The sequence below is a fragment of the Peromyscus eremicus genome, chromosome 20, assembly GCF_949786415.1.
Source record: "Peromyscus eremicus chromosome 20, PerEre_H2_v1, whole genome shotgun sequence".
Taxonomy (NCBI): Eukaryota; Metazoa; Chordata; class Mammalia; order Rodentia; family Cricetidae; genus Peromyscus; species Peromyscus eremicus.
The window spans coordinates 52,626,427-52,652,233 of NC_081436.1; the positions used below are offsets into that span (position 1 = coordinate 52,626,427).

The 25,807-nt window shown below is 35.9% G+C and overlaps 1 protein-coding gene across 3 annotated transcripts in view; it reads left to right on the forward strand.

Annotated features, from left to right (window-relative positions):
- Positions 1–25,807, forward strand: part of Csmd3 (CUB and Sushi multiple domains 3) — a 1,140,535-nt gene that overhangs the window by 1,073,897 nt on the left and 40,831 nt on the right. For all 3 annotated transcript variants that reach the window (XM_059246844.1, XM_059246845.1, XM_059246847.1), the window contains 5 exons: positions 3,085–3,258; positions 4,369–4,554; positions 7,504–7,677; positions 9,888–10,070; positions 18,004–18,180. In XM_059246844.1, coding sequence (XP_059102827.1) covers positions 3,085–3,258; positions 4,369–4,554; positions 7,504–7,677; positions 9,888–10,070; positions 18,004–18,180 — 894 coding nt within the window. The remainder of the gene's footprint in view (positions 1–3,084; positions 3,259–4,368; positions 4,555–7,503; positions 7,678–9,887; positions 10,071–18,003; positions 18,181–25,807) is intronic.

Consider the following 25,807-nt stretch of genomic DNA (forward strand, 5'->3'; position numbering starts at 1 on the left):
ATCTTTTGTGGCCACTGCATGCATGTGGTACACAGACATATATAAAAGCAAAACACCCTACCACATAAAATAAAAAATAAAGTAATTAATAGATAACTAAAATGGATTTGAAATATTTTTATTTTGTTTTAATTCTATAAATAGTTACAGCTGTGCTTAGAAGTTATAAGAAATCTCTTCCCATACATGAAATATGAATTTGACCACAGTGATGCTATCCATTTCTTTTTATTAATGAGAAAGCACAGAAAATTTAAGACAGAGGAAGAAAGGGAGGGTGGTCTGGGTGTGGAACACTCATGTGGAAATGGTTGAGGTACTCTAAATCAGGAAGTAGAGGGCCGTACAATGTGACAGGGGTTGGATGGAAATAGCTTTGAGGCATAGTGGGCAGAAGCACCATGAATGGGATAAAAGTTTTCCTCCTCAGCATAGTTTTGTGAGTCCTAAACTGATGCTTGAATCTCTCAGGTTAGAGATGTGACATCAACCCAAGAAATGCCTTTACACTGGGCAGAATTCAATGTGTGTGTGTGTGTGTGTGTGTGTGTGTGTGTGTGTGTGTGTGTGTGTGTGTGAGCGTGAAGGGTCAAACTCAGAACATTTTGCATGCTAGGCAAATATTGCCACATGGGCGACACAGTCTTCCCTAGGGCACAACATTTCTGAATTATCATCTCTAAATCAGTCAAGGTGAGGGTTCAGACTGCTTCTGTGAGGCACAGCATGAAGAGCATATTTGCTTCAAGTTTTCCTTTTTCAACATTTATCTCTCACAACCACCTGTGCTTGGACAGTTTCCTACCCCATGCATCTGTATATTCCAAGGAAAACATTATTTTCCTTTAAAAGCCCTACCTCCTTTCAAAGCAGGTTATTGGAGATGAGCTTGACCCCATAAACCATATTTCCTTCTCTAGACTTTTTCTATCCTTGAAGTATTTCAGATTTACTATAAGTGCTACACAAGAAAGTAAAATTCTATTTTAATAAGGATAATTCTGTTACATTTTCTTAGTATCATTAATTCTCATATATATATATGTGTGTGTGTGTGTGTGTGTGTGTGTGTGTGTGTGTGTGTGTGTGCGTGTGTTTGATATTGTGGTTTATTTTGTTTTTTACCTAATTATCCATATACTTTTTAATTTCTCCTAATAATTGCCATCCCAATTACTTACATTAATATTTTAAGAATATTGTCTAGTCATGGGCAATACAGACATCAACATCTTTCAATTGCAACATCATAGGATATGGATAAATGTTTGCAAGCTTTAGAGAAATAATGTGATTATTTTAGTATAAGCCTAACAAAAGACTTAATCAATTACTAATTGAAGAAATATTTACAAATTATACCACTGTTATTTTTAGAATAAACAGGTATGTCATGGAAAATGTGTTTGAGTATTGAAGTTTTGAATAAGAAAGACATAATAAATAATTAAAATCACCTTCTTAAGTACACACACATACACACACACCACCACCACCACCACCACCACCACCGCCACCACCACCACCGCTAGGTAACTTAAAGAGAACAATGATTAGCTTGGGTCTGTCCCAAATTTTTTCATTTTTCATCTAGATTCAAGCCTGACCAAATAATGCCACTTTATTATTATTTTTTTAATAATAGGCCCTCAGGGGAGAAACTGGTTTCTTTGTTGATAATTTTAAACAAGAATAAGATGCAGTTAAATTTCCAAGTGAGTAGGTTGACATTAACAACGTCACTGAAAAATAATTGCCTCTGGGTCATTTAGAAAGTACTGAAAGTAGCTATGGTCTTTTCTGTACCCAATTATGAAGCATCATTACTGGGGCTTCTCTGATTAACGGAGTGAGCTGACACAGTAAAACACTTACTAGAAATGCAGGGTTTGGGAAAATCCAACACCTCATATTAATTCAAAGACCATACCATAAAAAGGATCCAAATAATTCTACCCAGCATATAATTTCTAAGTAAAAGTATTAAGTTATCAGTAAAAGTATTAAGTTATCCCATAAGACTGATTGGATTGGAGAATGTTAACACTGTTTATTTTAAAACATGATTGAAACCTCAAGGGCAGCACCATGTAGTGATCCCTGTTGTCTACATTAACTAGTCTTGTTAAGAGTACAACAGGTTAGCTATCAATTACTAATGATCTTTTTCTAAATAATATCAAAAGAGTTATTTCAAAATTATATTGAAAGAATGGATACAAATATTTCAGCCCTTAAAATTAAGTATTCAACTTAAACTTTGTCAGCTGATCCTTGCTGCAGATATCAAAAGATGGAAACTTGTGTCATTACATTGAATTTTGTTTTGTATTTCAGTATTATTTCTGCACATACAAACAAAAGAGAAGCAACATCAAAAAACTATATAGAACAAAGCTAGCATATGAAATATTAAACATATGTAGCACTTTATTGAAACATTCATAATTAAGTGGATTAAAAGTTGTTTCATGGTTTAAAATGTTTATTGTCCTACCATGAAGAAGTGAGTTCTTGTCCCTATACCCATGTAACTGGTAAGGCCTGGCCTTGCTTGACTCTGTAATTCCAAGGTTATGAGGGAGACAGAAGGATTGCCGGGACTAACAGGCTGCCAGCCTGGTCAAAAGACTTGAGCTCCAGGTATAGGGAAAAATGACAGAGTGACAGAGGAGAACATACTCTGGTTTCTACTCACTCATAAACACATGTACACATACATTACGTGCCTCTCTCTCTCTCTCTCTCTCTCTCTCTCTCTCTCTCTCTCTCTCTCTCTCTCTCTCTCTCTCTCCTCTCTCTCTCCTCTCTCTCTCTCTCTCTCTCTCTCTCTCTCTCTCTCTCTCTCTCTCTCTCTCACACACACACACACACACACACACACACACACACAGCAATCTCTAAAAAACACACAATCTTATAGTTTGTGTTTCTCATATTTTACTGATTTTCTATATCTTTGTTAGTAAAAAATACTTTGTTTACAGCTACATATCAAGTAATGTTTTTACTTTGGAGTGATTAAGGATAATTGTCATGTGATAATTGATATTCTTTATATTTCTCCTTTCCCCAATGATTTAGCTGTTAGCTGTGGCCACCCTGGTAGTCCAATTTATGGAAGAACAAGTGGAAATGGATTCAACTTTAATGATGTGGTAACATTCTCTTGCAATATTGGGTATCTTATGCAAGGGCCAACCAAGGCACAGTGCCAGGCCAACAGGCAGTGGAGCCATCCTCCCCCTGTGTGCAAAGGTAACCAGCTTATCACATTCCATCCTAGGTCATGCAACAATGTCTCTAAAGGCAGAGGTGGTAAATCTGACCAGCTGAGGTGGAACAGTAGAGGATTATTAACAAAAAAAAAAAAAATAAAAGGCTTAAATATTGGTGTCATCTCATTTTGTGCTTTTTATTGTTAATTGTTCAATTTTATTTTTTATCTATTTACTTCAATTAAAAGTATAATTATATCATTCTGCCCTTCACTTTCCTCACTCCAGAGTCTTTTTTACCCCCTCCCATGTCCTGGATTCACTCTCAAGGTTTGGGGATTTATTCCTTATCCACAAATAAGTAAATACAGCCTGCAGAATCTGTTTTCGATGTTAGTGTGGATATGGCTAACTACTTTATTACTTTATATTGCTTAACTAATTAGGGGCTCATCCCAAGAAAGACTACTTCTCGCTCTCTTAGCAGTTATTAGTTCCTGTATTTCTTTATCTAGCGATGGAAACCTGTGAAGTTTCACCCCTTTCTTATTAGAGTGTCTTAAACTTGAAGGCTTTCTTTCTGCTTAATATTATTAGGTTATAGCTGTTTCTGAGAGCATATATACAGTACTTAAGATCATTTTAAATTGCGTTTCTCTTCATGATTCCTGAAATGTGATTTTGGTATTTATTTCTTTGTACTTTTGCAAAATATCCTGGGATTGCCATGCTATTTGCATAATTTTTTGTTGTTTACTCAATAGTAACAAATTAAAGAGCATTCTTTAGCAAATTCTTATTTTTCAATGAAATACTAAAAAGATCATTTTGTCAAAAATAATAATTTTCTTCCATTTTCTCTTCTGTATTCAAAAAATATTTTAAGTGGGATGATTCTTTAATTTATATTTAACATAATTCTTACGACTTACTATGTTCCTCAACAATACTGAAATTTTTTCCTTTGTTTCCACCTACACGAATTTCAGACTATTATTTCAATAATTCATGGATTAACTAGATTTCTGGAATATTTTGTTTGCTTGACTGAATTTACTTCTGAAACTAAGTTTTAAAAATTTCAACAGAGTTATACCCTGACATATTTATATTATTCTCATATTAACTTTTAACTTTTTCACTTATTTAGTGGTCAACTGTTCTGATCCTGGAATTCCAGCAAATTCTAAAAGAGAAAGCAAAATAGAACATGGGAATTTCACCTACGGCACTGTGGTATTCTATGACTGTAACCCAGGATATTTTTTATTTGGCTCTTCAGTTTTGATATGCCAGCCAAATGGACAATGGGACAAACCTTTACCAGAATGTATCAGTAAGTAGATAATATGAATTGTTCCTATAAAAAACAATATTGATATTTATTGCCATCATATAGTCAAAACTATACATCAGAAGAAATTACATTGACTGAATTGATTAATTTCTTTCAAAACTACATATCTACATGTTTTGCAAATTCTTTGTATAAATGTTTTTTATAATATGATTTTCTTTTCTAAAATATATGAAGTCTTCTATAATGTTCTGTAGTATTATCACTATTGCTAGAAAGAAGGGAACAGACATTTACTTAACCCCGAGAGGAAACCACCAGAGACCAAAGTATGGAAACCAACGGCATTTTGTACAGTGAATTGACTGAGGGGTTAGAACAGAAGCAGAAATGACGAATAGACAGGTGCATCACCTAAAATCCACTCCACCGTGAGTGACAGCTAAAGGAAGCTGAGTTGTCCAACTTGCGTAAAGCTTAACTGGATTGTAGGCTGTTTCTTTCAGGCAGCTCAAACAGTAGGAGACCTTTACAGGTTCTTCCAGCTTGCTTGGCTGACGTGAGCCACTTTTAGCTCTTTGTCTGAGAGTGTGTCTCTTGGCAGTCCTTATGGCTTATATTTACTTGGTAGAGGACTATAGAATCTGATCAGTTTCCGGGACTTCTTAATTCCTGAGCTAAAAGAATTTTCATGCACAATGGTGTCTGACATACCTTTAGAACAGTGTGTCTCAATGAACTTCCCTGCATGATGGAGGATTTTATCTTATGGGAAATTGCTACAAACAAATATTAATGTGATAGCTATTTCTCTATCTTTTTTTGGGTTTTGAAAAAACAATAGCTAATGAAAAACAAATATCATTCATTCTCTATATTATTATTGTTTTAGAGGCAAAGGTATTTTTATTTTGTATCAATATTAAACTATTGTTTGATCCTACTTTAGTGTTAATATGAACAGCTATTGGTTCTTCAGAATACTTGAGGATTTAAAAAGCAGTGCTAATTAAAATTTATTGTTCTTAAATATTCATCACATAAAGACCCAAATTAACTTTAATAGCAGATAATATGTGTGATTTGCACTTCAGTGAACACTGAACAAGGGGCTTTTGTAGTTTTTCTCATTAGAAGTTTAGAACATAAATACAATATTTTATAGAAAAAATATATACATAATCCACATTTGTATTAAAATAATTTAATATGTCTGCAGAGATTACTCAGTTGGGAAAAATGCTTTCCACACAAGGATCTAACTTCGAACCTTAGAACTCATGGATAAATGCCAGATGTAGTGGAATGAAGATGTGTTCAGTGCATTCCTGCAGTTAGATAGAAGAACCAGACAGGAGAATCAGCCGGAAGTTCTAGGGAAAGTTAACCCTTAGGATAGAATGCATTCCTAACAAGATATCCTCTGACCTCTGCACTTGTGCTGTGGTACATGTACACACAGGCGCACACACACAATATATGTATATATATATTTATATATATTATGTGTGTATATATATATATATAGTGTGTGTACATATATTTAAAAGTTATAAATCCAAAATTTGAAAGATAGAAGTAGACATAATTTTCATTCAGTCAATTAAAAAGTCTAAAATTGACTGGACATGGTAGGCTAGGGAAAAAGTTTATAAAAGGATAGATTAATATGTCAAGAAATGATTGTGCAAGTAACTTTTGGATATAATAAATAATAAAATTATATTTAAGTTATGTTTTATTCAGATAAATTTCTTTTATGTTTATGAGGAAATTTTTAGTGAAAATTTGTGGGAACACTTGTGTACACTGGAAAAACAAAGTTTTCACTCATCCTTAAAATTTCTGATTCTGTGTAACTAATTTATTTATGTGACCTGCTAAATAAGATATATAGTACTTCTTTTAGTAGACTAACCCAATGATTTGAATAATTTGCTTACACAGTCTTTATAAATAAACCATTCATATTAAAATTTTTGAGAGGATATAAATTTTAAATTCTTTATATTTATTTGATTTTAGGTCAATAGACCTTTGGCTTTATTGATTAGTATGTGACACTAGAGAAGTTTGCTACATGTTGAATTTGTCTTTGTAGTCCTTGCCTCCTTTTGCATATTTTATTGTTCTAGAATAGCTTGAGGACAGCTCTGTATCTTTTTCTAAGCTTGATTTAATAATGAATGTGCACTAATTTCCACAGTTTCTCTCTTTGCACTTTGATTCTTCTATGCTGAGAAATATTTTGAATGTCAAGTCCTTGAATCTTTTCTTTGTATGGTATCTGGGATGATTTGGCCCCAGACTCAGGTAGACTGTCAATCATAGAACATCTTTTCTCCATCTATTTTATTCTCAAAACACTTCTCTTTTAATTGTTAGTATGGTCCAACCTTCAACCACAGTTGGCTTCCTTACATTTTATTTAGTCTATCTACTTCAGGGTTCTAAATAAATTGTACATCTTCCTCCCATTATAGTCACTACGACCACACCTTGTTACGGTAACACAAACATGATTGCATAAACTTACATGTTTCTGTTAAACTCATCCTCAGAATGAATCATTTAATCCAATAGTTCCTATAACTATGACATCTATGTTATATTTAAAGAGCTAAATTTTATAAAGCTGGGTGTATATTTTCTAGAGACTTTAAGATGGATACATCTTAAGGTTATCTGTAAATTAATCTTCTGACATTGCAACATAATGCTGCCATCTACAAAGTTTACAGTTGAGAAATGCAAATTTCTAAACAAACGAACAAATAAATAAATAATCAGAATATTTTAAGTAAATTTCTGATTTTGTATTCATCTATAGTCATATCTTACTTTGGTCACATGTGGTCCTCAGACTGCTGGTTGGAAATGGCTTTAATATGTTTGAATAGAAAATTTACTTATTTTGTAAACAAGGTGATTTGGGTGGTTCGATAGGAGATATAAAAAAATTTTATATTCAATAATTATGTATTGTAGTGATTGACTGTGGACACCCTGGCATTCCTCCAAATGCAGTCCTGTCTGGAGAAAAGTACACTTTTGGGTCAACAGTTCACTATTCCTGCACAGGAAAGCGCTCTCTTCTAGGCCAGGCATCTAGGACTTGCCAGTTAAATGGACATTGGAGTGGATCGCAGCCTCATTGTTCAGGTACCACTGGAAAATGGAACAGTGTGTGTCATAAATTACATTATAATTACTAATCCATAGAGTGTACTCTAAGGACTTCAGCATTCCTCCAAAAAAATAAGTGAAGATTGAAAATCATTTATTAGGATGCTTGTAAGGTAATGTGAATTGAGAGGCAAAGGAATGCTGACTCTCCAGTGCAGTGGTTCTCAACCTTTCTAATGCTGAGACCCTTTAATACAGGTCCTCAGGTTGTGGTGACCCCAAGCATAAAATTATTTTCTTTGCTACTTCATAACTGTAGTTTTGCTACTGTTGTGAATCTTTATTTAAATATCTGACAGGCAGGATATCTGATGTGAACCCATAAAAGGGTTGATGAATCCCAAGGGGTCGTGACCCACAGGTTGAGGACCTCTGCTCTAGATGATAAATTTCAAGTATGTGTTTAGATTGTGCTGTGCCCTATGTAAACAATTATGTGATTTTAGGATATGTTTCTGTATGAATTCATAAAGATTGTGTAACATGCTAAAATAGACATTTTATTTTAGTATATATCAAATTTGATTTTCCTAAGTTATATGATTAATTTTTATCAGAATTCAATTCTCTTTCTTTCTAAGCAAGAATTACCTAGTGGCTAGATTAAAAAAATTCCTAAATGTTTTTAATTGAGATAATCTAACAAATCTTATGAAAAGCAATGTATTAATACTAACTTTATTTATTTATATGGACATTATATATGTTAATTCTTTATAACTATTGCAGTTCTCTTTAAATCAATGAATATGAAACTGAGATTTTATTAATAACCAGTAGACAGAGTATTTCATGCATTTTATCATGATTTATAACATTTGTTTTCTTTAGAAACATGTAAACTTGAGATATAGAATAGCTCTCTGGTTGATACTATTTATGTTCCCCCATTAAGTAGATATGATGCTATTTTTCTATACTTCACAAAATTTACATATGAATCCATACTTTTATGTAATTTCACTTTGTAGAGACCAGGGAGGGAAATCATTAGTATTAGTTTTACATTGCTTTCCCTTTGGAAGTGGAAAAGGTGAAATGATTACATTCACATCTTCTAAGTACTGGTGAGTCTCTATGCAGTTTTTGTTTAGCACTTCAAACTTAACCTACAAAATTGCCTAAAAGTAAAAAGTGCCATGAAAAATTGGCATTATTTTAACTTACTCATAATAAATAAATTCCCAGAAGACCAATTGTACATATAAACATTCTCCTCCTTATGTATATAGTACATTAAAAACTTAAAACTGAACAAAGAATAAACTATTGCATATATCTAAACAGTAAATAATGACCCGAAAATGTGTGTAGTAATTAGCATTACATCAGAGGTAAAAGAGGAATTTAAAGGAAGGATTCCACATAGACCATGTTAGAACATGTCAGAAACGGCATCTAGAAAGTATGCTAAGTGTCCTCACAGTCAATCAATCTTTCTCTCCCTCTCTTTGTTTCTCTATTAGTACTATGTATCCTGTGGTTAGAAATATTTAAATAGTGTAGAGACTGAGAAAGCAGTAACATGGAAAGAAAAGGATAAGAACCAAGTGATGAGAGTGAAACCCTATTGCAAAATAGATACCCAGCTTCTCCTTCAGAGTTATTTACAACTTATTTCTGCATTTTCACACGTGAAAAAAATGCAGTTGGTTGATATCTCTTTGTGGACAGCCATTAGAAGAGGAAATTTAAAATGGGAAATTTTAAATGCATAAGAATAATTCTATTATGAGATTTGCATGTTTTCACATGCAGTAGTTCCAGAATAACAGAAGAAAATGTATTAATAATTAGATGATTCAGTGTGTGAATTATGTGATTACAGAATCCAGTCTTTTAAATTTTGTATGAATGCATTGTCTGTTGAATCCATTGTTCTGTCACTTATAAATTTTCCATCAGTTCCATTACTAACTAGATTCTGGGAATAATAAGGAAATATCTGTACCCTTTTAAAATTATGTCTACAAATCTCCAATAAGGAAAATAGCTTAATACTCAGAAACCGTTTCGTTTTTCATTTGTGTTTTCACATGACTGTAGTCAAGTGAGATCCACTTTGATGCAGTCAAGTTATGTAAAAATAGCATGCACAAAATTAATGCCTACAAGCCAATTGGCCTAATTTATGAACTTAATAAACGCATATCATAATAAATTAATTTGCACTTTTCTGCATTCAGGAGATGCTACTGGTACATGTGGGGATCCAGGTACTCCTGGTCATGGCTCTAGACAGGAAAGTGATTTCAGAACTAAAAGCACTGTACGCTTTGCTTGTGATACTGGCTATATCCTTTATGGCTCAGAAGAAAGAACATGTTTATCCAATGGCAGCTGGACTGGGAGACAGCCGGAGTGCAAAGGTAATCTCAAATTGAAGTTAACAATACTAAGAGTGCTAACAGTATTTCAGTCTGATTATCAATTACATTGAACTGAAAAAGTTATAAAATATATCTCTGAGTATGTCCTTGAGGATATTTCCAGTGACTAGATTGGATCGTGAAGGCTCTGATTCCTGCAATGGTTTTAATAAATGACCAACAAATTAAAATTTCAGCAGACTATTGGAGCTGATAGGATTATGGAAGATGGCCCTAGTTATAAGAAGTAGGTAGCTAGATGCATGCTTTTGAAGGGTGAATATTGGCTCCAGTCTTCCTCCCTCCTTGTCACCTCAAAGTAAGAATCTTTGCTTTCCTAGACCCACAGACACCCCCAGGATGCTCTCATTCACCATAGACCTCTAATAGTGGAGTCATTTGGCTATATGCTAAAACTTCTGAACCCGTGAGCCAAAACAAATCCTTTGCCCTTTAAGTTGTATAGGTCAGGTATGTTTTCACAACAATGAAAGGCTGACCAATATGGCATTCTAATTTAATGTGTACTCAAAATCACCTGGGCACTATTTCTATACTGCTATAGACTAATATGTCTATAACTTTCAGATCCCCATCTTAGAACAATGTTTTATTGACACTGTTCTGTCAGATAATTATGAATGATAATAATTATATGGAAACATCTTTGGTCATTCATTTAAAAACAATACACCCCCTTTTTCTCCTATTGGGTTGCCTTTCCCATCTTAATATGAGGGTTTGTGCCTAGTCATATTGTAACGTGTTATGCCATGTTTGCTTGATGTGCCTTGGAAGCCTGGTATTTTCCTGAAAGGAAGTGGGGGAGGAGTGGAATTGGGGTAAATGGGATGTGTGGGGTGAACTTGAAAGCTAGAGGGAGGGGAAACTGGTTAATATATGAGGAAAAAAAAACAAAAAAACAAAAACAAAACCCTGTTCCCGAAATAATGCAACTGTAACTCCCACGAATCTACCAGGATGACCCCAGCTAATACTCCCAGCAATAGAGGATACATAGCCTAAATTGGCCACCTCCTGTGATCAGATTGATGACTCTCTCAATTGTTAACAGAGAGCCTTCATCCAGTAACGGATGGAAACAGATAACAGAGATCCACAGTCAAACATTAGGCTGAGCTTGGGGAATCCTACTGAACACAGGGGAAAAGGATAGTGGGAGCCAAAGGGATTAAGAACATCACAAGAAAACCCACAGGAATAACTAACCTGACTATTAGAAACTCACAGAGTCTGAACCAACAACCAGGGAGCCTATATGGAACTAACCTAGGCCCTCCACATATAAGTGATAATTATCTAGCTTGGTCTACTTGTGGGACTCCTAACAATGGGGGCAAGGGCCGTCCCTAACGCTTTGGCTGGCTCTTAGGAATCTATAACTCATTCTGGATTGATTTGTCCAGCCTTAATACAAGGGGAGGGCCTTAGTCTAAAGGCAATTTGATATGCTATGCTTTGTTGATACCCATGGGAGGCCTGTTCATTTCTGAATAGAAACAGAGGAAGAGAGGATGAGGGAGGGGGGCAGAGAGGAGGTAGGGGGAAGTGAATCGGAGGAGAGAAGGGAGGGGAGACTGCAGTCTGGATGTAAATTTAAAAAAATAAAATAAAATACACAAAATAGCAAGTATTTTGAGTGAAAAACTCAAAAATACTGCCAGAAATTTCTTTTTATCCTATTTATTTGTAGTATACACAGTAGTAAAAATAACTTGTTCTCACATCAAGCTTCATAATTATGTTTGTCTTCTGAGACAAATGGAATAAAAATACTTAGACCAAGTTACTATTTGTAGAACACAATTTTTGTTGCTAGGATTGCTAATGTGTTAAGCTCATAATTGTTATTCATGCATGTTTAATAGTGGATGGACACTGAAATGTCGTTAAAAACTGCCCTAGAAGAATTGTCTTATTCTTGTCATTGTTTCATTTTGAAAGCAAAACGTGCCAAATTACTTAGAAGACTTACCTGACGTTGTACCAAACCTACTGATTTAGTAACAGAAAACGGTTTTCATAGAACACTGTTTTGCTGTTGATTGACTCTATTATAGATATGTTTTCATCATATTTAAGATTAGTATTCATACTGTAGTAAAACAGATACTTAGCATTTTTAGCTTGAGTGAATTCAATAACCTTCAGAAAGTCAGATGATATACAGAGTGGAGGTAAAGAATGAAGTAGCTGAATAACATACAAAAAAAAGATATCCAGCTTTTGCAGTTCTTAAAATATCTTCCAAGGTCGTCTTAATTGTAATGACAATTAAGGTGCTATCAAAAATGCAACATGCTATGTAAGTGAATTCTCAGCCATCTGTTTTCTGTAGAACAAAATACTGAATAGATGTAGTAAAGACTAGTGTTAACATTCTTTGTTTGCATGTGCACATAGACAAGAGATACATTGATTCTAGCATATATACAAAATTAATAATTTTAATAGTGGTTGTATATAAATTACTAAAAGTATTTTAGCAGACTAGAAAAGGTATGAAAAGAAAATAAAGAAAAATAAAAACTACCAGTAACCTACAGTAAAATCAATCACAAATTAATGATGGATTATTGATAATCAGATATAGTTTTTGGTGCATGGGGCATTTTAAGCAACACATCTTCTAGAAAGTACTTTGCCCCTGAGCTCTCCTCAGAAAAATAAGAACTGTTAATCATAAATTCTTGATGAAACCAATCAGTACTTTTTTTTAAAAAAACCAATACTTAAAGTTACAATATGAAATTGCCATGTGGATGCAAAACTAGAATTTTAAGACCTTTCAAGACTGGTTGATGAGATGGCTCGGTGGGTAAAGGTGCTTGCCACTAAGACTGACAAGGTGATTTCTATTGCCTTGACTCAAACAAATGATAAGAGGACTGACTCCTGGAAGTAGTTCTCTCACTTCCATTGCACATAGCAATTTTTAGTACTATATTTGATAGTTATATGACAAAATAGTTATATAATTATGTCAGTAGTCTGATATATTTCTTTACTAGAGATAATGAAGTTCTTAAAGAAATGATACCATATGGAATGATAGTTTACAATTTTTATCTACCAGAAATTGAAAACAATGTCACAGAACAAAAACATTATTTATTTTAATATATTTTTAATTAAAATAGACATACATGGCTTTTACCTTTCTCTTTTCTTACACCAGCCCTTTGCAGATACCATCACCCCAACTCCTCCCAAGCGCCCACCCTCAAATTGACAGGCTCTTTTTCTTTAAATATTATTACTATGTACATATTTTTAAACGTATGTATGTACAAAAAAGTATACACGAATATATAAATGCAACCTGCTGAGTCAATTTTTATTGTTTGTGTCTCTATAGTTTCAGAACTGACCATTTTGTGTTGGATAATCAATAAGGAGATTCATCCCAGGAAGAGGTTAATTCTTCCTCTCCCAGGAGTCATTAGTTGCCTAAAATTCTTTGGGGGTGAGATCTTGTCTTACATTGCTTTGAAGAGACACCATGACCACAGCAATTCTTACAAAGAAAAACATTTAATTGCAGCTAGCTTACAATTAGAGGTTTAGTCCATTATTATCATGTAGGCCGATATGATACTGGAGAACAAGCTGAGAGTTCTGCATCTTAATCTGCAGGCCACAGGAAGTGAACTGTGTCATTGGGCATGGCTTGAGCATATATGAGACCTCAAAGCTCACTTTCTCCAACAAGGCCACAACTACTCAAACAAGGCCTTACCTCCTAATGTTGCCATTCTCTGTCAGCTAAGCATTCAAACACATGAGTCTATAGGGGCCACACCCATTCAAACCACCATATTTCACACCCTGGCTCTCACAGGCTTATAACCATAACATAATGTAAAATGCATTTAGACCAACTTCAAAAGTTCCCATAGTCTATCACAGTCTCAACAATGTTTTAAATTCCAAAGTTTAAAGTCTCTTCTGAGATTCATACAATCTCTTAACTGTAATTCCCTATAAAATTAAAATCAAATAACAGATTACATAATTACAACATATAATGGCACAGGATATTCATTACCATTCTAAAAGGGAGTAAAGGGAAGATAATGAGGAAATACTGGACCAAACCAAGACCAAAAGCCAGCTGAGCAAACTCCAAACTCTGCATTTCCATGTTGGAAGTCAAAACACTCTTCAGATTTCCAACTCCTTTCATCTTTGTTGACTGCAACACACTTTTTTCTCTTGAGCTTGTTCCACTTGCTGTTAATAGCTTTCCTCATCAGGTATCCTGTGACTCAAGCAGCTCTAATGTCTTGGGATCGCCAAGGCAATTCATACTTCACCTTCACAACATCATATAATGAACTCTCTAAGCCTCCATTCAGAGATATCCCAGACATTTGCCTGGCCTTAGTGGCTCTTCTTAGTAGCAGAGGAGATTCCATAACCCCTTACTTCTACTCTTGACTCTCCATCCCTAATCATATGACTGAAGCTGCCAAGTTCTACTATTTCCTGGGGCTGGAAAATGGCCCCCTTGTTAAATTACATCTTCACCAGCTTTTTGTTTTTGATGATTTCCTTTACTGTCTAAGCTTGACTACACTGGAAGTTGATCTGTAGGCCAGACTGGCCTCAAACTCAGAGGCCCACCTGTGGGAGCCCGTTCTTGGGTTCCTCGTGGCTTTACCCAGCAGGTCCGCATAGAGGATGATTAGACCACAGGCCTGAGTGCAGGTGTCTGAGATGGTCTGCACTTGGCTGTGCTGGGAGAGGAGGTCTTTTGCTCCACCCCTTGGCGTCTCTATAAAAACCCTGGGGCAGAGACAGTCAGGGCCCGTTGGAAAAGGTTCCAGGCCCTCTCGAGGCTATCCTTTATTTTCTATCTGTTTATCTCCACAAGATTCTCCGCAATAAATCCTTCTATCTAATATTTCCTGCTGCTCGCACTCAGGAAAACTGTGGGGGTGGTGGGTAAATGCCCCACACCCACCTGCCTCTGTCTCTTGAGTGCTGGAATTAAAGGTGCATATCTCAACTCCTGGACCTAAACTGTTCTTTAATTCCTTTAAACAAGTTGAAAGTTTAGCTGGATGGGGTCTTGCCTTGAGGTCACTATTCCTTTTATTCCATTTCTTAATCTGTTTATCTCCTTGAACAAATGATTTAGCTCTATTCCCCTTCCTGTTCCTTTTCTCCTCATATTGTGTGTTTTGTATTTTTACTTTCTCAGCTTGCTTCTTTTTCATTATAAGTCTTTATTAGAGTTAACACTAAGAACCACATGGCAGAGTCTATACTAGGTTGTTTTGAGATTTCCTCTCCCGACAGAATTAATCCAAATCTCCTCACTTTAGCCTTAGGCAGACTCTTTAGACAAGGGCAAAAACCAGAGGCATTCTTCACCAAAATATCATGAAAACAATCTCTATGAAACACACTAAAATTCCTCTCCTCTGCAACCTCATGAGGCAGGCCCCCACAGTTCAAATCACTCTCAGTACCACTATCTTTCATGTCCTAAATTGTATGGCCCATTAATCAGCGTTTAAAGCCTTACACTGCTTACCTAACTCAAAGTACTGAAGTCCAAATTCCTCCAAACACAAGCGTGGTCCAGGCTATTACAATACCCCAGACCCTTGTACCAACTTCTGCCTTAGTTGGGCTTTCTATTACTGTGAAGAGACACCATGACCATGACAACTCTTATAAAGGAAAACATTAAATTGAGGCTACCTTAGTTCACAGGTTCAGTCTATTATCATCATGGACAGTGGCATTCATGCAGAAATGCTGATGGAGAAGGAGCTGAGATTTCTGCATCTTAATCTACACACAACAGGAAGTGCCACTGGGCATGGTTTGAGCATAAATGAGACCTCAAAGCCCACCTCCACAGTGACATGCTTCCTCCAACAAGGCCCCATCTCCTAATAGTGCCACTCTCTACAGGCCAAGCATTCTGGGGCCGACACCTATTTTAACAACCACAGATCCCATGAGATTTCCCACCTTCCATGTCCACTGATACTGGAATTGTTCTGGTCTTACTTATGTAGTCATTTCTAGAAGAAACTGTTTGATAGCTGACTTCCTGGGATTCTGGCTCATAGAATCTTTTCAACACATCTTTTGTGATGTTCACTAGTTAATGTTATATAGTTCATGAACAAACTTGCCAGACCAGTATAATTCCCTACTGCATTCTACATTTTATTCTTATACCTTCAGACAAGAGTAGCTACTACTCTTCATTAGTAAGCTTATTTTTACAACAAATAGAAACCATTACAGAAAATCAAAACTGAACACAGTGCAGAGAACTACTGATTATAACACCAACAGATACCTTTATGTCACAACTCCTGCCTCTATAGCCCAGGAAACACTCCTAAAGATGTGGTAGAAAGAACCAGAATACTAGGATGTCAGCTTACCTTCAATTTCTGGGAGGCAAATAAGGTCACTAGCTATAGCCAATATTGATTGAGGTCTTTTGAAACCCCCTGACCAACAACTGAAAAAAGATATGCCATGCCAGGTATTGGAGATTTTGTTTAAATCACCTATGGCTGCTGGGGGAACACTGTCACCACAAATCTATACATCAAACAATTACTGGTATCACTTCACAACATCCCACTTCTCTCCATCTCACTCTGTCCCCTTGGCCCCGCATTTCTCCATTTTTCTCTTTATAACATTTGTGACCTACTGTTCCTCTCTAAGAACTCCCCCACCCCCAATGCATGATCCCCCTTTAGTTTCTTGGTTTCTCCTGATAAGCTATGATATGTACTCACATCTAGAGATTTGAAGGTAGGATTCACAAATTAAGTGAGGATATATGGAATTCCTGGGTCTGAATTCCCTCATGCTTTATAATATTTTCTAGTTGTGTGGATTTACCTGTAACTTTCATAATTTTATATTTCTTTACAGATGAATAGTATTCCACATTTTGAATATATACCACATTTTTATAATCCATTCATCAGTTGAAGGACATTTAATATTTTCATTTGCTAGTATTGTGGTAAAGTAGAAATGAACATGGCTGATACACAAGTATCTGGTGGTAGGATTTTAAGTCATTCGGCCTGTGATAAGAAGTAGAATAGCAGGGTCATACAGTATATTTATTTTCATTAGCTTATTAATCTTTAACACAATGTGAATTTGTGATTCTTTTTTTTTTTTTTTTTTTTTTTTTTTTTTGGTTTTTCGAGACAGGGTTTCTCTGTGTAGCTTTGCGCCTTTCCTGGAACTCACTTGGTAGCCCAGGCTGGCCTCGAACTCACAGAGATCCGCCTGGCTCTGCCTCCCGAGTGCTGGGATTAAAGGCGTGCGCCACCACCGCCCGGCTGAATTTGTGATTCTTTATTGAAAACTTGCTTGGTTGCTTTCTATTTACTTTGTTCTTTATATGTGCTCAATTGCCTAAAGAGAGGAAATATAACAATGCAAATGTTATATATTTATGGAAAATGTGCATGAATGTGTACAATATTTAAATTATATATAAAACAACTATTCTCAAGAAATATAGATCTAATAAATATATTGCATATTATTCTTTTTCTTAATTTTCTAAATTTTTATGAATTGGTCTTAAGGCAAAAGAAGAACTTTATGGAATCTGAAGGCAACTCTTTTTAAATGATTACTTTTCTTTGCAAATAGTTGTACTAAAACTACTAACACTAACAGTTTTTAAAGAAGTTATTTGATTTGAAATCTAGTAATTAAGCCAACAAAATCAATATAAAGTCATCTTGAATTTTAGGTACTTAGGAAGGTTTTTTTCATTGCAAAGTTTGGAGAATTTTATTATTACTTTGGATATTTTTCAAGGAACATTAGGCGTTACCTCTTTGTGAAAGGATCTCTATTTGCATTATTTTTGAACACACTCATGGACCTTCTATTTTTACAGCTGTACAGTGTGGCAACCCGGGAACAACAGCAAATGGGAAGGTTTTTCGAATCGATGGGACAACATTCTCCAGTTCTGTCATTTATTCCTGCATGGAAGGCTACATCCTTTCGGGACCCTCTGTTCGACAGTGTACGGCCAACGGAACATGGTCTGGAAGTTTGCCCAACTGCACAAGTAAATGTTTTCTTAATTCTTCAAAAGTTTCATTGAAGTGAAAATGTATAAAGGTGTCATCAGGTTTTAACTGAATTTTACCTCTTTGAGATTAAAAGATTATGAATGTTTATGATTAAAGTATACACTAGTGATTTCAAGAATTGGTAGTCTCACCAAGGTATTGTATTGGCTAAGTGAAGAAAAAGGAATAAAGGAAAATCAGCCATATTTTATATAATTTAATAAACTTTAGGAATAGTTGTAAAATATGAGTTTATCAGAATAAAATTATAATGGATTTAATTTTTTATTTACCAATCTAACTCAAACCAATATCCGTCTTGATGTTTGAAAGCATGGTCATTATTTATGAGTGCTTACCCTGAAAAAACTTATAGATATTTTGATGTGGTAAGTCAATTTTCTTTTTGATTTTGGTTTTTCAAGAAAGCATTTCTCTGTGTACCCTTGGCTATTCTGAAATTCTCGCTGTTGACCAAGCTGGCCTCAAACCCAGAGATCTGCCTGCATCTGCCTCCAGAGTTTTGGGATTAAAGGTGTGCACCTCTAATGCCCAACTGTAAATCAATTTTTATTGGTGATCTTTTATAGAAAATCAGTCCTGATAACTGCTTGCTGTGGTGAATTCTTAAAATCTTATCCACACAAGGATGACTGGACTGCTACTCACATCACCAGGCAGGCTACCTGGAAAACAGGACCCCAAGAAAGACACAGGGATCGCCCAACGACAGAGAAATGGAATGAGATCTACATGAACAGCCTGGACATGAGTGGGGGTAGTGAAGGGCGAGGGTCGAGGGAAAGAGAGCTTGGGTGAGTGGGAGATCCCAGCTGGATCAAAAACAGAGAGGGAGAACAAGGAATAGGAGACCATGGTAAATGAAGACCACATGAGAATAGGAAGAAACAAAGTGCTAGAGAGGCCCACAGAAATCCACAAAGATACCCCCACAACAGACTGCTGGCAATGGTCGAGAGACAGTCCGAACTGACCTACTCTGGTGATGGGATGGCCAAACACCCTAATTGTCGTGCTAGAAACCTCATCCAACTACTCAGGGATCTGGATGCAGAGATCCATGACTAGGCCCCAGGTGGATCTCTGGGAGTCCAATTAGTGAGAATGAGGAGGGTTTATATGAGAGAGAATTGTTGAGACCAAGGTCGGATAAAGCACAGAGACAAATAGCCAAACAAACGGAAACACATGAAATATGAACCAATGGCTGAGGGGTCACCAACTGGATCAGGCCCTCTGAGTGGGTGAGACAGTTGATTGGCCTGATCTGTTTGGGAGGCATCCAGGCAGTGGGACCGGGTCCTGTGCTCATTGCATGAGTTGGCTGTTTGAAACCTGGGGCCTATGCAGGGTCCCTTGGCTCGGCATGGGAGGAGGGGACTGGACCTACCTGGACTGAGTCCACCAGTTTGATCTCAGTCTGTGGGGAAGGCTTTGCCCTGGAGGAGATTGGAATGGGGGGCAGGCTGGGGGGAAGGTGAGGGGGGCGGGAGGGTGAGAACAAGGGAATCTGTGGCTGATATGTAGAACTGAATTGTATTGCAAAATAAAAATTAAAAAAAAAAAATCTTATCCACCAACGTCTACATCAGGCATAAAATAGTATTTAGGGCTAGGAATATACCTTAATTGTACAGTTCTTGCCAAACACATATGAAGCATTGAGTTTGTTCCCAAAGCATTGGAAAAGGTAAGTCAAGTAAAGAAAGGAAGAAGGAGAGAAAAAAGAAGCCAGAAAGAGAGGGCAGAAGAAAGACTGTAAAGAAGGATGACAGAAAGATATAAAGTAGGGAGAAAAAAAAAAACAGTAGAAGAAAGCAATTTAATCAACACATCCATGGAAGACCATGCTTGGCTAAATGTTGGGTTTGTTGCTTTATAGTATATTTTTTCCTTTTATCTAAGAATGAGTATGCCTGATGCCCAAGAGTAGAGAGCCAAAAGAAACAAATTCAAAGGCATTTTCAGAGGAGCATCTTTCTCTCTCTCTCTTCTTCCCCTTCCTCTCTCTTAAACTCCTACAAGTCTTTTCCATATATTTTATGCTTCAGTTTTGATGTTTTTGTGGGAATCTTGAGTTTGTGAATGAATGCACTTCTAAGTTTATCACTGTTTCTTGTGTGTTTTCTTGGACTTGCTACCTTCTGCTGATTTGACTTTTTCCAAATTGTTTTTTGATTTATCTTATGATGACTTGTATTATGTTGTCTCTTAGATGCTTGCCCTTTTTCCTCCTCAAGGGGAGACAGAAAGGGATGGATCTTTTTTTTTTTTTTTTTTTTTGGTTTTTCGAGACAGGGTTTTTTTTTTTGTTTGTTTTTCTCTGTTTCGAGAAAAGCTTTGCGCCTTTCCTGGGACTCACTTGGTAGCCCAGGCTGGCCTCGAACTCACAGAGATCCGCCTGGCTCTGCCTCCCGAGTGCTGGGATTAAAGGCATGCGCCACTACCACCCGGCTAGAAAGGGATGGATCTTGATGGGGAGGAAGGTGTGGAAAACTGAGATGAGTTGAATGAGGGGAAAATATTAAAAATTATGTAATAAATGCTAGGCTGATTTCAAATATTGGATTGAAATTACAACATCATCTTGTTATTTTAATACTTCAAAGAAAAGTATTGTGCTAAACAATGTAACTCAACAGTCAGTTTTACTAAAGCTGGGGATTTGCTACATGTTGACCACTGTATAGGTCACAATATGGCTAATTTGTTCATAACAACCTTAACCATGAGCAGGAAAAAATTTTCTCTAAGAAAGAAGCAAGGAGGTTTCAGTGAAAATTAAGCAGTCTAAAATTCTACAACGAAAACAACTTAGAGACTATTAGGATTTCTATGTGGAAATGTAATTGAATTAGAATCCATGTTTCGTATATCTTATTATTAATGGACAGTAATCCTTAATTAGAGTCTTACAACTTTAGATAATAGGCTGGACTTCCATTGCATGGGTCAAAAAAACTGGAGAAATGGCAGTATTCAAGGACCTCTGGACTACTGGCTGAACTCAATTCTAAACATTATTTTTTATCATTCATGAAAAAAGCCACTTAAATTGATTATTACTTAATATATCAAAATAATTAAATTCAAGCCAAATATGATTTAATACATTTGATTTACCTTATTTGCTATTTATAGGTATTGCTTTTTATAGTAACTATATTCAAGGACTTAAGAATTAGTGTTAAACAAATTAAAGTGAGCATTGAAAAAATTAAACTACTTGACTGAATGTTTAAATCACACCTGACAGCAAAATTCAATGAAAACTCAAGCACTTTAATTACGTAACTGTATGTTATGGGAATTGTTTCACTTTGTGAGATATGAACAATGTGTATCCATTCCTTATAAGGAACTCAAAGCAGCTGCACTGGAAAGTCTTTACCCAGCATAGATTATGACTTCCTTGTAGCTCCATAGATATAATACATTCAGTTAGCCTCCTCAAGTGGAGGCTAATGTTAGGAAAATATCTGAAATTGTGTAATTCATAAAAAAAGCATAGGTTTTTATCCATAGGTGTGGAGGCTCAGGACTCTGAGATGACGCAGTCATCAAATTCCATGTCTAGTGACAGCTGCTCTCTTACAATATGGCTTGTGACCTTCAGTAGCAGAAAGCAGGAAACAAAGAGTTCTAGCCAGTCCAAACCCTGTGACATGGTTCTAATTCCATCTATGAGAGCAAAGCCCTCACATCGCACCTCTTTGAAATCCCCACCTGCTATAGTACTCCACTGGGGTGAGATAAATTTCTACAAAAATTGTGCATGGAAGCAAATGTTCAAACCACAGTGCATGGACAAGCTCATGTGCACGCATGCAGGTACACACACAAACATACAAGTAAAAATCCTTTAACTTCTCTTTCTATTCTGGTTCGTATTACAGTTCACAAGTACTAATGTCTTAGCGAATATTTACCATTTAAAACTGTGGTTAACTGCTCAACATAACCCCTCTACTTAAAAATCACGTTCCTCAAAACATACCATTATCATTTCTAGTTCACACTGGAAATATTAGTAATTTGTGTATGTGAGGGTGACTTTGTTTGCCATGGTAAACCAGTAACTGTAGCAGCTAAGATTAATCTCGTGTGTTCCACACCTGAAGCAGTGTTCTGGTGTTTCCTTCTGATCCTGTACTTTGTGTTTTTTTCCTGGTTTTATTGACTTTCTTTCTTTTCTCTCTTCATTCCAATAGTAAAGAACACACAGCATATAATAATAAAATAATATCAGAGCAAAGCAGATAAGCCATAAGAACACTAATCATACTAATTCATAGCCTTTTCCTCACAAAAGTTTCTAATTTGTATTTCCTATTCATATCACAATTCAATTTATACAGAATTATTTTATTTCAGTTTGAAATGGCCATGTGTTTTGCACAATAGTCTTTCTAAATAACTCTTTCTTCATAACCACTGAAATCGTTTTAAACATGTGAAGCAAATTTGACATAAGTCAACAACAAATTTGCATTTCTTTTAAGAGATGAAATGTTTTAGAGTGACCAGTCAGGGGGAATGAATGGCACACAGTGTTGTTGAAGCCCAAACACAGTCACTGGTAAGGAGATTTGTTAGACACAATGCATTGTCTGTTAGAGTTCGATTAACATTGACATGACAGAAGTTCATTATTTGTAGGAAGAATAATTAATAGTAACTCTTAGGAAAGTCAATAGTGCCCTTAAAACATATTTGTTAATTTATCTCTTTCTCAGTTTTATGGTAAATAATAAAATATATGGTAAAAAATAAAATATAATATGAGTTATATTTCAATTCATTATACTTCAAAAGTCTGATAACTTAATTTTTTCCTCTTGTCTATTATTGGGCAAGCAGAGTTCCCAAAAAATCTAAATTAGAGGATGGATCCAATTTTAGGCATAATACTAGCATGTTTTATTTTTAATTTATGTTGAAATATTTTGCAAAAATACATTAATATGAAACATAAAAATAACTATTGGCATATAGTAAGATCAAATTTCCTATGAATTGACTACTAAAACCCATTCATGGAATGCATACTAGCATTGGGCATCACCCCCAAAAACTGATATACAGAGGTCCACAGGAACGTTTCCCACTGTCTAATATTTCACAAGTAACTTTGGCAGTCCAGCCATAATGCTACATAAGACTTTCTTAATTGGCTGATTTTACCAATATGCTTGCTCTTATCAACCCCCCCCCCCACAGACATACATACACACTCACAAAGTCTCTCTCTCTCTCTCTCTCTCTCTCTCTCTCTCTCTCTCTCTCTCTCTCTCTCTCTCTCAATTCTTTGTTATGCTTCAAAACTCCTAGTTCAGTATAAGGATAAGTGTGCTGAGAAGCATTTTAGACATTTGAATGGTTTGCAGAAATACTTTTATGCCCTTTTTTTTTTTTTTTGGTTTTTCGAGACAGGGTTTCTCTGTGTAGCTTTGCGCCTTTCCTGGATCTCGCTCTGTAGACCAGGCTGGCCTCGAACTCACAGAGATCCGCCTGGCTCTGCCTCCCGAGTGCTGAGATTAAAGGCGTGAGCCACCACCGCCCGGCTGCAGAAATACTTTTGAAATTACTGTAATTCAGTAATAACGGAAATACCTTCCTCTCCCATGTTGAGACATAGCAAAGATGGCTGTATCCAAGAAAATTCTGCCTGAATTATTCAGCCAACATCAGATTTTAGATGGTTTGACAAATGACTCTTTTAATGAACTTCTATCTGAAAGTACTTCTCTTGAACATAAGTTCTTCCTCCCTAGCATTCTTCCTTCTGTAACTGCAGTCATGTCCTTATTAAGCCAGTGCTGAGGGAGAGCTTTCTCAACACCACTAGTTTTCTCCTTGTGGGTTTAGGGTTATATCCAGAAATCAAGTTTACACAGTCAAATCACATGTAACATGAGCAGAGGAATCTTAAAGATGAAGTTACACCAAGAGACGGAACTAGGATATCTATTTCCAAAATGACCAATACCCAGTGATGTGCATCTGGCAGGTCTTATTCATTTGAGACAGAGACAGTACATTTAGTAGATCAAGTTGAGTGATAAGGATTCTCAGGCTGTTAATTCTCAACCACCAGCATGATGATGGTTCTTACCAGATCCTTGTCACAAACCCAGAATAATGAAATCTCTCAGAGAATTTTTTTCTTCTTTTAGGAGATAGTTCTAAACACAGTGCTGATTTCACAAGAGAGAAAACCCAAAACATCTACCACGGCCTATTGATGTCTACAATTTTAGGGTAAAGCCCTAAAGAGGTACTGTTCTAAGGTCTTGCCTACAAAGACCATAGCCTCTTTTGGTAGCTGCACACAAGCTGGTAGAGAATGAACTGACTTGCCAAGCAGGTGATATTTACAAAGAGTGTTGCTATTGCAGACTGACTCTTCCACTGACCTTTGCTTTGTTAGGGAGTCACCCAACAAACGCTTCCAAAGCTTTTATTGTCAGATGTTCATTAATGCTGCTGCCACAGTGTGCACAGCTCCTGCTCAGTGCCAGGGAAAGAAGCCTGCTGTCTTCTACAGTGGGCGATATATCTCAGCTCATGTGCCCTTGCAACCCCATGGCTATTCCTTCTAGCCAAGATTCCAATTCACTCTGCAAAAGGCCCTGTCTAGAAAACACGACTTTGGGGATGGTTGTGTTAATATCCTCTCCATTAAAATCTGGATGAAACTATAAAATAACCTAAATAAATAAAATTTAAAAAAATTAAAATCTTTAGCCATTTTTATATAGTGGTAAATTTGGAAGGTATAAAAAGTATTTTTGGTAATGCACAAGATTATCTGTTTCCTATAAAACTCTGTTGTACTTTACTAAAATATTTTTTTCTTATTGATAATCACTGGAAGAAAAGTTTTCTTGATATAAATTTAAAAATAGAATTTAGGTTAAACTTGGTGAGTTGGAATGTTATCAACTACTTTGCAAGGCAAAGGGTTATGTATGAGATGTCCTACATATTATTCTTCAATTTAAATGCCAATATTCATATTCTTAAAATCCATAGACTCCTACAAAATAGAATCACATATAAAAAGTCTTGACATTAATCAATCTTAATAGAAAACTAGTAAAACCTAATCATAATGACCTTCAAATATTAGGAAAATGAATTTAAAAAGAATGCAGGTGATAGAGGAGGGTGACCTTCTGGCAAGTATTTACCAACACAAACTTTTTACCTTACCACAAACAGATGTTTTGATAACCCAGTCAGGATTATCCATATGACGTGATATTTTATCTGCATAAGATGATCAGCCTAGTTTGCATTTTACTTTCTCTTAACTGTCTGAAATCTATTAACCAATTCATTTTCCAAATCATACTTAAGACCATACCTCAAAACAATTTGCATTTTTAGGACATCCTAAGAACTGTTTTTTGTGTGTTTGTCTCTGCTGCCCAGCTGTCCCAAGTGTTTCTGAAAGTCGTTTGGTAACAATTTAAATGAATCATTTTATATTCAGAAAGCCAGACCAAGACCTCACTGAAATCAATATACAGCCCATGTCGAATAAGGATTCTGTATTAGAGTTTAGTTCACTTTGATAGCTATCACAGTTTCTGATCT